At 34.9% G+C, this 15,342-nt stretch overlaps 1 protein-coding gene across 7 annotated transcripts in view; it reads right to left on the minus strand.

The window, feature by feature from the left end:
* Nucleotides 1–15,342, minus strand: part of LOC143037054 (uncharacterized) — a 262,443-nt gene that overhangs the window by 14,264 nt on the left and 232,837 nt on the right. For all 7 annotated transcript variants that reach the window (XM_076205173.1, XM_076205210.1, XM_076205194.1 and 4 more), the window contains one exon: nt 4,037–4,195. In XM_076205173.1, coding sequence (XP_076061288.1) covers nt 4,037–4,195 — 159 coding nt within the window. The remainder of the gene's footprint in view (nt 1–4,036; nt 4,196–15,342) is intronic.

Below are 15,342 nucleotides of genomic sequence, written 5' to 3' on the forward strand. Positions count from 1 at the left end.
GGATGAGATGGATGGATGGGGTAAAAGGAGCTTTGGGGAAGAGGGGAATGTCTGTTGAGGAAGGATGGGAAAGGACAGAAGACAGGGGTGAATGGAGAATGGTTGTATATGGATGATGTTGTGATGCATGAGGTGGAATGGGTGGGAGATGGGGGGTGAGGTAGTATATGTGAGAAAAGTTTGATGCAGCCCAAAGGGATTTCTCCCTGTCTTCTCCTTTTCTGTATGGGGGGACGGAGAGGGGGGGGGGGGTTGCTGATTTAATGAAACGGCCTTGCTGTGGATGTGCTGTGTCTTGAGTCACTGCTTCTGACCCAGGGCAGTGGACAAGATGCAGGGATGACCTGTCATCCAGGAGGTGCCAAGGTAAGAGGGAGGGAAGAGGGTGTAGGGGAGTGAAGTGCATTGGGGATGGAATGGGTGGGAATGGTTTTTATGCCTTTGTTTTTGGCTACCTCCCTTGTAAGGGGGGGAAAAAGCCTTGGTATATGTATGAATGTATTCCTCTGACTTTGTGCCTCTCTCCTGTCTTAAGGGGGTTGACTCTCATTTCGGTGATTCGCTCGATCGGATTATGCATTTCTGGTCCTCCCAACCTCATCTTTTTATGTAAGACAATGGAAATTTAACACAATGTGCAGGGAAATGGGATGCATCTGTGACAGAAATTTCATTGAAATCCATTAAGAAATTTTTACACAACAGACGATTTACTTGCAATTTTGAGTTATTTTTTAAATAATGTTTATTTTTCCAAAAGTATGAGGAGAATAATGATTTCCTTTGGTGTACAGTTAGTAGACATCCAGATGTACCTAAACTAGTACACTCGTAATTATAAGTGAAAAAGAAAGAAAGTCAGTCTTACAGCAAATTATAAAAAAAAAAAAAAAAAAAAAAAATCACAACTTTAATTTTTTTTCAAAAATATATATCAAGTAGGTTAAGAATGAATTTACTAATATTGTTAGATATAAGTATCATGATCATTTTCCAACAAGTATGATCAAAATTCCTTATTTACACACGAAGTTATAATTACTTTTGTGCGAAAAAACTAATTTTGAGAAAATAGCATTTTTATGTTTATATATTCACTACTCCATAAAAGTGCCTCCAAAGAGTATCAAATGCACATACAGGTAGTCGTCGACTTACGACCAAGTTCGGTTCCGACAGACAGGTCGTAAGTCGATCTGGACGCAAGTCGGACTTTATATATATACAGGTAAACGTCGACTTACAATGGCATTAGGTTTCGATAGATCCATCGTAAGACGATTTCATCGTAAGTCGATCCCCAATTTGTGTATCACTCTGTTCCGTGGTCACTGTACCTAGCCTACCTGTATATTAACCACCAGAGATACTGAATATAGCCTATTAAACATGTACAGTAGTTTATTTAATTATTTTTATCCTTTTTACCATATTCAAACACTATGATATGTATTTTCAGTACGGACTTAAATCTCGCGGGCAGCAGCCAATGCCAGCCGTACGACGTGTCATAATAATACTCGCATCATAAAATATAGTCACCGCTTATATCGATCGTTCTCTCTTTCACCCGCGAATTTTGAAAACCACAGAGAATGGGATTCAGGGCACATTTGAGAGAATGTAAAAACACAGGGGCAACTACAATAAATATAATCAAGACGCTGATATGGCAGCGTCGCGAATCCACTTGCTCCTCATGACGCCTACGTGTGCGGCACCATATGGAAGGGGTTAAATATATCATATCGTCGTCGTCGTCATCGTAAAGTCGAAAAATCGTAAGTCGCGGCCATCGTAAGTCGACGTTTACCTGTACAGTATATATTACCCTTTAAATATTATTTTTGTTATTGTATACATGTATATTCTATATTATATTTAGCATACTGAAATAATCTTAGCATCTTTGAACTATGTTGTATAGTATTTTTAAACCTTTTTTATAATTCTATCTGATTTTCTTTGAGAAACGTAGCATACTGAATAAAATCCTATTATCTTTGACCTATGATATTTAATACTGTATTTTTTAACATTTTTATTATTCTATCATCAGACTTTCTTTAGAAAACGTATGCATACTGAATAAAATCTTGTCAACTTTGAGCTACGTTGTTTAATATTCATTATTCTTTTTATAATTGTCGTTAGGAAACGTAGCCTAGGCCTACGCATACTGAATAAAGTCCTGTCATCTTTGACCTACAAATACTTTTTTGTTGGTTAAATTAAAATCATTGTACTGTATAATTTACATCTTATTAATTGCAAAACATTAAAAATACTAAATGCAAGGCAAAATTAGGAAAAAAATTATTTCAAAACACATTCTTTTCGTTTACGTACTGTACCGAAAATATTGTTATCGACAACAGACTAGGCTTAAACAAAGTTTACTGTTACATTTCATTAATTGCAAAACATAAAAATACATAATGCAAGGCAAAATTAGGAAAAAAATATTTCAAACATTCTTTTCGTTTACGTACTGTAACGAAAATATTGCAAAAAATAAAAATACAAAATGCTGTACTGAACATATTGTTATCGACAACAGACTAGGCATAACAAATTTTTACTGTTACATTTTATTAATTGCAAAACATATTAAAATTTAAAATCCAAGGCAAAATTGACATCCTCTCTTTGTCTTTTAAAATTATCGACACTGTAGAATGTGATAACTGAAGTTCACGTGCTATCACATTAACTTTCTTCCCTCCTTCATAATGTTTTATCACTTTCATTTTCGTGTCAAGATCAATAACCTTTCTTTGTTTCTTGGCAGGCTTGGAAATAGTGAAAGATAATTTTCTTTTAGACATCTTCATGGGGGTTTGAAGCACAAAAAATTTAAAGATATAATCCTTGTCATGAATGAAGTCAGAAATACCACATGCTCCTGAATGAGAGGGAAGCTGACGCTGCCGGTAACCTGCCAAAACTATCGTACTCGCGTCTCGCGGCGTGCAAAGTAATTGTACTGCACTACCAGGCATAACATTGCAATTCTATTACTCTATTAAATGTTAAATATTATTGCACTATCTCGTGGTCGTAAAGTCGATCAGTCGTAAGTCGCATAGATCGTAAGTCGACGACTACCTGTATCTACTTACATAATCCTTTGACCATTTCTGGGAAGTAAGCAGCAGATGTTCATTACATTTCTTTTGTACCCATGCCAGCTGAGAATCGTGACAATCCTAACCTTCCATATCCTTCACATAATGAATGGTACACATGCATTACAATCCCTTTGGTAAGGTGAGTATTCTTGCACTTCTCAGGTTCAGAATGGAGCAAAATACTTCAGCAACTATCACATCTGACATATTTAGTTACGGAGTAGTGAATTTATAAACAAGAAATGTATAAAACAGGATAGCACGTGGAGAAATTACGCATGCATACGCTGAACCCTTTTTCGATCGCATCAAGTGTGGTGACTGCTGCCTAACCTATCATACAACAATATCAGAGTATATAAAAAAAAAAAAAAAAAAAAAAAAAAAAAAAAAAAAAAAAAAAAAAAAAAAAACATAGCAAAGAAAGGGGCATGGCTGATGGGCAGACCTTTAAATCTCTGGCCCTTTAAACCCGCCATTACCTGAGAAGGGTGGCATTATACGTCTGGAAACCAGTCCTGCGGTGTTCAGGGACACCACACCAGTCCACACACGAAGTTTGACAAAATCGAGTATTTTTCACCGAAATGAGAAGTAACCCCCTTAAACCAAGATATCTTTTCTGTCAATTTTCCCAATTCCCTTTATTAATTTGAACATTACTATCAAGTCACCTTTTCCTGTTCTCAGCGAAAGCAGGTTAATATTTTTTTTACCTCTTTGTTTTATCTGAAGGGCAGTGAACCAATTAAGTCACTGCCGTTTGTATTCTCTCCTTCTTCATATCTTTCACTTTAGGTAGGGATCACATCACTGTTGCATATGCTAATCTAGGGCAGATCAGGCATTCTATATATTTGTATATATCATATTATGCAAGTGAAACCTGAACATATTAAACTTACTTGTTTTACTTGATTTAGCTGCTCCATTAGGTTTTCTATTTTGCTCTCTAGATGTATCATCTTCAGACGTGTTGAATGGCGCTCATTGGACAAGTGCAATACTGACTTGCACAGTTCTACATTCTCCCTTACTTGGTATTCCACAAATTCATTCATATTCTTTAAAAAAAAAAATAATGATTACAATTCATTATGAAAAGTTAGTGTTTATTTTTTCTACAACTCCTTTTCAATTAATAAAATCTAGTGTATCATGTTTCTACAGCATGATTCCCAACAATCAGGAAAACAAACATAGACACCCTACAAACTGTATAAAACACTAAGAATATCAATTGGATGTACCAAAACCACCCTAACAAAATATCTGTATACAGAAACCAAAATCCTCCCCATGTGTGTGAAAATGATAGGTATACAGTTCTATGCAAGAGCCCTCAACCTTACTTTCTCCTTTCACTATATAATACAAGTATAACCAACTGATCATAAAAAATAAAAACTACATTAGTAACACACTAAAATTTCTACAATTTTCCACCTCCACCACACAACACATTGACACAAAAATACATCCACACTCCAATCATGAAACAAGAATCCCAAGACCCACCAAACACCCTTCTCTATCACACTCCTTTAGACATTAGTCCAACAGAAAAATCCTTTACAAGACAATACCAACAGAATAGTCCTGGCACAGAGAAAGGCTACCTCAGATCAACTATCACACAGAGGACAATGAAAATGTCATCTTACATGGTCCTACCCTACACAGCAACACAATATTTCTTTTTTGAGCGACTTATGGACCAATCCATTGATGATTACCTAGAGCCTCATTACCTGGGAGCCATGGGTATCCTGCAAGAGATTTCTGGAGTAATAGATTAGTTGATTGGTGCATCAAATTTCACTAACTGGAAACCCACAGCCCCACAGTAGACAGTAACAATCTAAAAGATCTCTCTGGAAAGGACTAATTTCTGTATTGTTTTAATGCGAGTCTTTTCCTACATCATTGGGTAGTTGTAGTAATTTTACTCATAGGAGTGGTAGTAGTAGTAGGTAGAGGTAATAGCAGTAATAGCAGCAGGAGGAGGAAAAGGCAGGAAGCAATCAGGCTGTCTGCTCTCCTTGTGAAAAAAGTCATTTTTTCACAATATACATATATATATATATATATTCATATTTACCTAGTTGTATTATACAGGAAGGGAGCTATGCTCGTGGTGACCTGTCTTTGTATCTTTCAGCATCAAGTTTTTTCTTAAAATCTTGAATAGTATTTGCACACACTGTTTCTTTATCTAAGTTATTCCAGATATCCAGCACTCTGTGTGGGAAGCTATTTTTTTTTTTTTTTTCAGATCTCTTCTATAGTTATCCTTATTGAGTTTCTTTTCGTGACCTCTTGTTTTTCCAGTCATTTTTTAGTAAATCATTCCTATAAAGAATTTCCATTTCTTCCATGATTCTATAGTCAGTAGATCACCTCTTTCTCTTCTCTGCTCCAGTGTTGGTAGTTCCAATTTGGATAATCTTTGTTCATATGTTAATTTGGAAAGAGCTGGTGCCAACTTTGTCATTGCTCTCTGTATTCTTTCTAATTTCCTTATATTCTTTTTAGTACTGGGTGTCCATGGTGTTGCTGCATATTCCAGTTTTGGTCTAATCAATGTTACAAATTTTGTTTTAATTATTTCTTCATTCAAATAGTCAAATGCCACTTTCATTGACCTTAATAGGTTGAAGGTTTCTCCGACTATTTTGTTTATATGTTTATCCAGTGTCATGTCTTTGCTGATTATTACTCCAAGGTCTCTTTCTGAATACACTTTTTTTTATTTCTTCTTCAACAATTTTATAATTTTTTTAAACTCAGTTTTTACTTTTTCCAAACTTCTTTATATTTCTTGATATTGAAGTTCACTTCCCACTTTTGAGTCCATTTCCAGATTTTGTCCAGGTCTGATTGTAATGAATCACAGTCCTCCTCTGTTCTTACTTTTAATATTTTTGCGTCATCTGTGAAAAGATTCATAAAACACTCAACTCCTTCATCCATGTCATTTATATATATGGCAAACATGATTGGAGCCAGCACCGACCCCTGTGGGACACCACTTATCATTTCTTCCCACTTCAAGTATTTGCCTCAAATAAAGGTAGATCAGGTTTGTTGTACATGACATTCCCTGTCTAAATCCAAATTGATTTGGGTTCAGTATAATTTTTTCTTCCAGGTCTTTAACCCATCTACTTTTGATCACTTTTTCACATATTTTTGCTACTGTGCTTGTTAGGGAGACCGGTCTGTAGTTAGTTGGATTTTCCTTGTTTCCTCCTTTATATATTGGTACAATATTTGCATTTTTCCAGTCTTGTGGTACCTTTCTTTCTTTGAGCAAGCATTTAATTATATTGTATATTCTATCTGTAGACCGGTCTGTAGTTAGTTGGATTTTCCTTGTTTCCTCCTTTATATATTGGTACAATATTTGCATTTTTCCAGTCTTGTGGTACTTTTCTTCTTTGAACAAGCATTTAATTATATTGTATATTTTATCTGTTAACTCCTCTACGCATTCTTTCAGTATATTTGCAATTCCATTTGGACCATGCGATTTTCTGACATCAAGGTTTTTTATTTGGTCACTGATTTCCTTTTTTGTTATAGTTATTTCCTTCATTGAGGGGATTTCTGCCTCTCTATTCCCTCACAGTTGAGTTCTCAATTGTGAATACTGATTTGAAATCTCACAATTTCTGCCATTTCTTGTTCTTCTGTATATTCATGACTTCCTTGGTGCAGCTTTTCTATTTCTTATTTGTTTTTTAGTTTACCATTCACATATCTATAAAATAGTTTAGGTTGTTCCTTGCATTTTTCTATTATTTCTTTTTCATAATTTCTCTTTTCTTCTCTGCATATTTTTACATAATCATTCCTCAGTTTGATGTATGTTTGCCATTTGCTTTTTTTTTTTTGTCTTTTTTCCATTTTTTCCAGGTTTTGTCTCTCAGCTTTACTACATTTTTTGTTGTACCAGTTCTCTATGTATGCTCTTTCTTGCTTTTGTTGTAGTTCATATTTGTTCACTCACTCATTATAAATTTATTTTAGTATATTCCATTTTTCTTCCATCTTTGTTTCTTCCTTTAGGAATTTTTTCCAGTTTGCATTATGAAAGAAATTTTTAAGTTTCTCGAAATTTGTTTTGTTGTACATTGGTCTTCCTATTTTAAGTTTCTCATTTCATCTTAGGTCTATTTGCTCTTTTAATTCAAATCCTATTAGTACATGGTCACTCTTTCCTATTGGTGTTTTGTAATCTATTCTGTCTACAATTTCAGGTTCAGATGTAAGTATTAAATCCAGTCTTGAAGGTTCCTCATTGTTTCTGTACCTGGTATTTTCCTTTATCCAGTGAGTCATTCTGTATTCAATGGTCATATTGAGTAGAATGCTGCCCCATAAGTCTTCTCCACCCTTTACTGTCATTTCTTCCCAACATATTTATTTTGAGTTAAAATTACCCATAATTACTGTATTTCCTCTTTCTTTCAGTACTGTATATCAGTCAGTTCATACTTAGTATCTTCCAACAATTTGGAATGATTGTGTTATGTCTAAGACTGTGTTCTGGGGGGTACATACACTACTACAAATTTTCTACTTTACATGTGGTTGCTTTCCACTTTTACCATAATTGATTCTACATTGTTTTTTCCTTCTGTTAACTTTGTTACATTTAAGTCTTTCCTGGTCAGAAATAATACTCCCCCTCCTTGTTTTTCCTTTATATTCTTCATCCAACAGTTGTATAGACCTTGTCCCACAGTATTTGGTGGTAGATTACCTTTTAGTTTAGTTTCATGTTGGTATAGGCTAATTCTAATTTCTTTTTCTTGTCTTTTTCTGTCTACTTTGTTTCTTTTTTCCCGATATACCATTTTCTCAGTCTCAGGTCTATCACTTAAAAAAAAAAAAAAAAAAGAAAAGAATAAAAAAAATCTTTTCAGTCTCAGTTCTTTTTTCATTTTTTTATTTGCTTCATTTCTAAGCTCATTTTATTTTTCTTCATCACTCATTTCTTTTTTATCCATACATTTTTGTGTTGTTCACTGCTTGCTAGTTTTGCTGTTCTAGACTAGATAGTGCTTCCTCTGCAATCATTTGTGACCTAAGTTTTACTTTTAGTGGCCTACATTGTTTTCCTTTTGAGTATCTACCTATTCTATAAGTTTCTTCAACTTCTTTATCTAAAGTTTGACCCTCCTCTTCAATCTCTTTCAGAATTTCTATAGCAATCTGTTTTTCCTCCTTTTCTCTCTGATATCTAGGAAGATCATGCTTTTCTATAATACCATAGATTACAATGCATCTTTTTTTGTCCACTGTATCCCTAACCAAATTACCTTTCTCTTTAATCACTTGGATTACCGTTTCCTTAGCATTCTCCTTGACTTGTTCCACTATTTCTTTAAAAGATAATTTTTGACTTTCCTGTTCCACCCTCCACTGTTTCTTTATTTCTTGGAAGTCATTTTCTTTTATCTTTTCTTCCACTTTCTCAGTCACTGCCTGTATTTGATCCTTCATCTCTTTCTTTAATGCCTCATTCCTATTCATATCTTCATTTTTCAATCTTTTATTTTCTCCCTTTATCCTATTCAGTTCCATTTTCAACTCATCTATTTCCCTGTTATTTTCTTCATTGGCCTTTCTTAATAGGGCTACTTCTTTGTATATACTTTTGCATTCACTTTTGAGTTCGATTATTTCATCTAACAATTCATTGATTTCCCTATTTCTTATTATATTTTTAAACCTGGGTTCTCTTTCCATATCTATCCCTCTATACATATTGCTATTGTCCCTGTTGAACCCAGAGAAAACATTTGTATAAAACCTTTGATACATCTTTGGGGTCTCATTCCAAGCACATTTTTTTGGTATTACTCCAAGTGGAGACTCAATTATACTTATGTCTAGACATCTTTTTGTAGGTTCTTTTTTCCTAAATCCTTCGTTTTTTCTTCCATTATTGTCACTAATTGTGAGAAAAGAATAAATGAATAAAGATACAAAGACTACATTGTCGGCCACTCTATGTAACTCCCCTCCTGTTTTATGTAAACAACCAGGCGGTGGTTGGTTGGTTCCAAAATCGTTCATTGGCAAATCGCTAAATAGCGGTCTGAAGCGTATTCTCGAGATGTCCTTCTTCGATCGCTGCTCGTGTTATATATATATATATGTGTGTGTATTTACCTAGTTGTATTTTACGGGAAGGGGAGCTATGCTCATGGGGTCCCATCTTCATATCTCATTTTATCTAAACTATTTTTAAATTCATGTATTGTTTTTGCACACACCACTTTCTCATCTAACTTGTTCCAACTGTCTATTACTCTGTGAGGAAAGCTGTTCTTTTTCAAATCTCTTCTATAGCTGTCTTTTTTTATTTTCTTTCCGTGTCCCCTTGTATTTCTGTCATCCCATTTTATCAGATTCTCTCTATCAGTAATTTCTATGCCTTTCATGATTCTGTAAATAGCTATCAAATCTCCTCTCTCTCTTCTTTGTTCTAGTGTCTGTAGTTCAAGTTTTTCTAGTCTCTCTTCATATAATAGTTTTGAGAGTGTTGGTGCCAATTTTGTAATTGCTCTTTGTATTCTTTCAAGTTTTTTTTATACATTTTTTTTGTACTTGGTGACCATATCGTTACTGCATATTCCAATCTTGGTCTTATCAGGGTGATTAGGATTTTGTTCACCATTTCTTCATCCAGGTATGTAAATGCAACTTTGATTGTTCTTATTAAATTATAAGTTTCTCCAAAAATCTTATTTATATGTTTCTCAGGTGACATATTATTCATAACAATGACTCCCAGGTCCTTCTCATTTTCTACTTTTTTTATTCCTTCTTCTCCCAAATGATATGATCCTGTTATTCTGTTTTTGCTTTTTCCAAATTCCATTATACTACACTTTTTTGTATTGAACTCCATCTCCCACTTCCTACTCCATTCCTGTACTTTATATAGATCTCTCTGTAGTGATTCACAATCTTCTTCTGTTTTCACTCTTTTTAGTAGTTTTGCATCATCTGCAAAGAAGCTCATATAGCTTTCAATTCCTTCATCCATATCATTAATATATATAGCAAACATTATTGGGACCAGTACTGTTCCCTGCGGAACACCGCTTATTACTTTATCCCATTTTGAGTGTTGGTCTCTTATCACTACTCTCATTTTTCTTTCTTGCAAAAAGTCTTCCATCCAATTTAGCAGTTTGCCCTGTATTCCTCCTTCAGTTTCTAATTTCTTAAGCAACTTCTTATGTGGTACTTTGTCAAAAGCTTTCTTTAGGTCTAGAAATGCACAGTCTGCCCATCCATCTCTTTCTTGTATTATATCTATTAGCCTTGAATAGAAATATATTAAATTGGTGACGCATGATCGTCCTTGTCTGAATCCAAATTGCCTTGGATTTAACACTTTGTTTTTTTCTAAATATTTTACCCATCTACTTTTGATAATTCTTTCACAAATTTTTGCTATTGTACTTGTTAGAGAGACTGGTCTATAGTTTGTAGGTTCTTCTTTATTTCCTCCTTTATATATAGGTACTATATTTGTTTTTTTTCCAATCTTCTGGAACTTTTCCTTCTTTCAAGGAACTGTTTATTATGCTATGTATTTTGTCTGCCAGTTCATTCCTGCATTCTTTCAGAATCCAGTTTGCTATATCATCTGGTCCATGCGATTTTCTGACATCAAGATTACTCAAGTGTGTCAATATTTCATTCTTTGTTACTTCTATTTCTTCCATAGGGGGGACTTTCTCTTTCCATTCGTTCTCTTCAGGTTGTATGTTCTCCCTTGTAAACACTGATTTAAAATGTTTGTTCATAATTTCCGCCATTTCCATTTCCTCAGTGTATTCAACTCCCCCTTGTCTTAATTTCTCCAAGTCTTGTTTGTTTTTCAGTTTATTGTTTACAAATCTGTAGAATAGTTTTGGTTGATCTTTACACTTTTCTATGACATCTTTTTCATATTTTCTCTTTTCCTCTCTGCACGTTTGTACATATTCATTTCTATAACCGGTATATATTTTCCATTTTTCAGGTCTTCTGTCTTTTTTCCATCTGGTCCAGGCTTTGTCTCTTTTGTCTTTTAACTCCCTACAACTTTTGTTGTACCAGCATTTTACATATTCTTTTTCTTGTTTTTGTCTTGGGACATACTTTTCCACTCCTTTTTTGTAAATTTTTGTCAAAATATTCCATTTCTCTTCCATTGTTGTTTCTTTGTATATTTCTTCCCAGTTATCTTTTTGAAAGAATTCTCTTATTTTATCAAAGTTTGTTTTTTCATACATCACTCTTCCTTTTCTATATTGTTAATTTCTTTTCATATATTTTTCTTCATTAAGTTCCAGTTCAATCAATATGTGGTCACTTTTACTTATTGGTGTTTTATATTCAATCTTGTCCACTATTCTAGGTTCAGATGTAATTATTAAGTCTAGTCTCGATGGTTCTTCTTCATTTCTATACCTAGTGTTCTCCTGTATCCATTGTGTCATTGTATGGTCAGTAATCATCTCAAGTAGAGCGTTTTCCCATGAGCCGTCTCCACCCTTTACTGTCATTTCTTCCCAGCAGATTTCTTTGCAATTAAAGTCGCCCATCATAATTATTCTTCCTCCATCTTCCATTATTTTATTTAATGTTATCTTTGTGTCCTCTAACATACTTTTATGTTCACTCTCCTCCCATGAGGCTGTTTTCGGAGGCACATAATTTATCACAAATTTTCTGCTCTTCTTATCTCTGTCTTCCACTTCTATCATAATCATCTCTACTGTATTCTTTCCATATATGACACCCCTCACGTTTATATCCTTCTTAGTCAGGAACATAACTCCACCCCCTTGTTTTGTCTCTCTGTTTCTAATCCAATAATTATATGCATCATGTCCTACACTGTTGGGTGGTAGTGGACCTTTTAATTTTGTTTCTACAATTCCCATTATGTCTGGTTCTTTTTCTTTCAAATAATCATTCAGCTCATTCAATCCTGTTATTAATCCATCTATATTTGTGTAAGACACTCTTAGTTTTCTGTCACTTCCATTGTGTTCTCTGTTTCCCTTTTGTTTTTCTCTTGTATGTCGAACCGCCTTAGTTTCATATTCACTACTCTCCAATAGAATCTCTGTTTTTCTGACTCCGTTCTGCTCTCGTTTTTTTTCTTAGCTTCAAGTCTTTTCTGCTTTTCTTCCTCTCTTTCCTCTTTATTCATTTCCCTTTTTATCCATACCTTTTTATATTGTTCACTTGTTGCTAGTTTCCCTGTTTTGGATAAGATATTCTCTGCCGTCGTTTGTGACCTGAATTTAATCTTAATTGGTCTGGTCTTATCTTTACTATACTTTCCGAGCCTGAATTTTTCCTCAATTTCCTTCATAATTTCTGGTTCATCTTCCTGAACTAATTTTAGTAAACTGCTTACTTTTTCATTTTCCTCATTGGTTCTTGAGGTTCTATCTGGGTTATGTTTCTCTTCCATTCCTAATATAATTATACATTTCTTTTTACCAGCTAAGTCTCTTACTATATTCTCCTTCTGTCTCATCACTTTAATAACTGAGTCTTCAGTTTGTTCTCTCATTTGCTGTTTAATTATGTCAGTAAATGCAACTTTACTATTTTCTTGAATTGTCTTCCATCCCCCTCTGTTTTCTTTATTATTCATCTTTAACTCTTCATTCTCCTTTTTTACTTCTTTTAACTGTCTTTTTAGGTCTTCTATTTCCTTAGTTAAGTTTTTGTTCGCCTTCTCTAGTTCTTCCAATTTTTCAACCCTCTGTACAATGTTGTTAATATGACCGAACCTACGCTCCCAGTCCTCGATCACCTTATCAAACTTCTCTTCTAGTCTTGTCCACCCTCTTTAAATCCCTGGAAAATATTCTCATCACTTTCTACTGTATTGCTCTTATCTATACTTCTAATCTTTACATTTTTATTAGACATTTCGTCGTCACTCAGCTGGTTGGGGGGCCATTTTTTGATATTTACATTTCGTTTGTCTGCCTGGGCCAAGTCTTCTCCTTCCTCATTTCCTTCCATTTCCCTCAGCAATCCCTCCCCTTCTCTTCTTTCCCTACTTTCCCACTACCCCACGAGCAATTTCCCCCCACCCTGTAAATACAATAGGCACTTCCTTTGCTTTGGGATCCACGAAACTTCACTTTTCTTCAGAACGTCCTCTAAGCCGTCCGTTCGTTGAAGTGTGTGTGTGTGTGTGTGTGTGTGTGTAACAATATCCCCCTTGACTCCACTCTGGTGAGCATTGCCACACTGGTGGCGAAAGCACCACACTGAAAACAGGCTATAGCAGCAAAAGACCATCCTTAAAACTGCTCCTTGGGAAGAATTCCTATTACAAAAGCAAAAGAGGAGAAAGACTTGGTGGTGTTGATAAAAGACAACCTATCACATGGCAGACATATCAGCAGGATTGTGAGAGAAATTGTGGGAAACTGGGAAAAACTAGCAGACAAAATAGTTGGAAAGGCTAATAGTAGAAACATCTGGAGAGAACACCACACTGGAAATGGGCAACATCGGCAAAATACCATCCTTGAAGCTGTTGGCACAACACAAAACTAAATTCAATTGCCTCAACAGCAGTGTAACATCACCAGCAAGCATTTCTCCAAAACAGCTTCAAGCTCACCATACCAGAAAACAGGAGAATGATTAACGAAATGCAAAAACTCAAACTAGACAATGAAACCTCCCCTCCTTTTCACAGGAAAGACACAGAAGGGGCCATTAAGAAACTAAAAAAATACAAAACTGAAGGTCCAGACAAGATCTCAAACAACCACTTAAAAGACCTCGGCCAAAATGCTTTAATGGATATTTTCACCCGCTACTGGCTAAACAACATCTCAAATATCTGGAAAGGAGCTCATATGATATCAGTCTTGAAATCAAACTGTAAGAGGCTGGTAGAAAAGAAGGTAGAAAGAGGGGTAGAAGATGGGTATATATTTTATGGGTTAGGTGCTTATGAAACTTGTGTATATAAAGCAGTATAGCAAACAAGTGAGTTGCATAAGTTCGCTTATGTGTAGGTTATATAATTCATATTTGTAAACAATAGCTGGGGGCTTGAATGAATTGTTGACATGTAACCTTGGAACAAAGAAGAAAAAGAGATCTGTTGACTATTTATAGAATCATGAAAGGAATGGAAATCCTAAATGGTAATAAAATAAAAAATTATCACATGTCTAAAGGATGTGAAGATATAGTTTTCCATATTGAAATATAAATACTTGGATTAGCTTAGGTGATATAGTCCAAGCTCAAACAATACATGAGTTAAAATCTAAATATGATAATTGGAAATCAAGGATATAGATTAAGTTGGAATCTGTTCATGAATTTGAGGCTAGGTATGATAAATAGGAGAGTATGGTCAGTACTCAAAGAGCATTGCTCCTTTCCTGTATAATACAATTAAGTAACTACATCCTATAATGATCTACTCTAGCTTTACCCAGGCATTGACAAAATATCTGATAATGAGTGACTTGTGGGCCAATCTAATGGCTGTTGCCAATTACTTGGAAGCTGTGGGTGTCTGGCAAGAGAGACCTGGGGCAATGGATTGACTGACTGATTGATTATTGGACAAGAGTATCCTGTTGGTTATTAATGTTGAGTCTATCTTTGTGATGAAATTTGTCTTCCCTGACTGTGGTGTAGTCAGTGAAGTTGAGTAGTGTTCTGAGGTATTAGTTTGGTTTTCTGTATAAATGTGATGTGTATGGGGTGTCTGTTGAACAGTGGGAAAAGATAAGATATTAGGATGGTGTAAGAGGGTAGTAGATATCATTGGTCGGGACGACCAAGGGTAGCTGCTGAGCTCTGTAACAGGCCTGTAGATAGAGGTAGACATTTAAGTAGATAGAGAGGTGGGTGAAACAGTATGTAAATTTTATATTCAGTTGTTATGAAACAATGGCCAACTGTAAGTTGCAGAATTGCATATTTTGCTTACTGCCTGGAGTTTATAAACATTGGTTGGAGTGGTGATCAAAGGTGCTGATGTGACGGAATGTGAACACAAAATAGAGGGTAGTGACAAATGGAATCCCACGAGGGTAATAGTCCTTATCTATGTAAATGACATGATAAACGGTATGACAAACTATAGTAACATGTTTGTGGATAATGTGAAGATCACAAGAAGAGTGAAAGATGAAAA

Source organism: Oratosquilla oratoria, chromosome 2 (genome assembly GCF_046742065.1).
Source record: "Oratosquilla oratoria isolate Oo_2021 chromosome 2, ASM4674206v1, whole genome shotgun sequence".
Lineage (NCBI taxonomy): Eukaryota > Metazoa > Arthropoda > Malacostraca > Stomatopoda > Squillidae > Oratosquilla > Oratosquilla oratoria.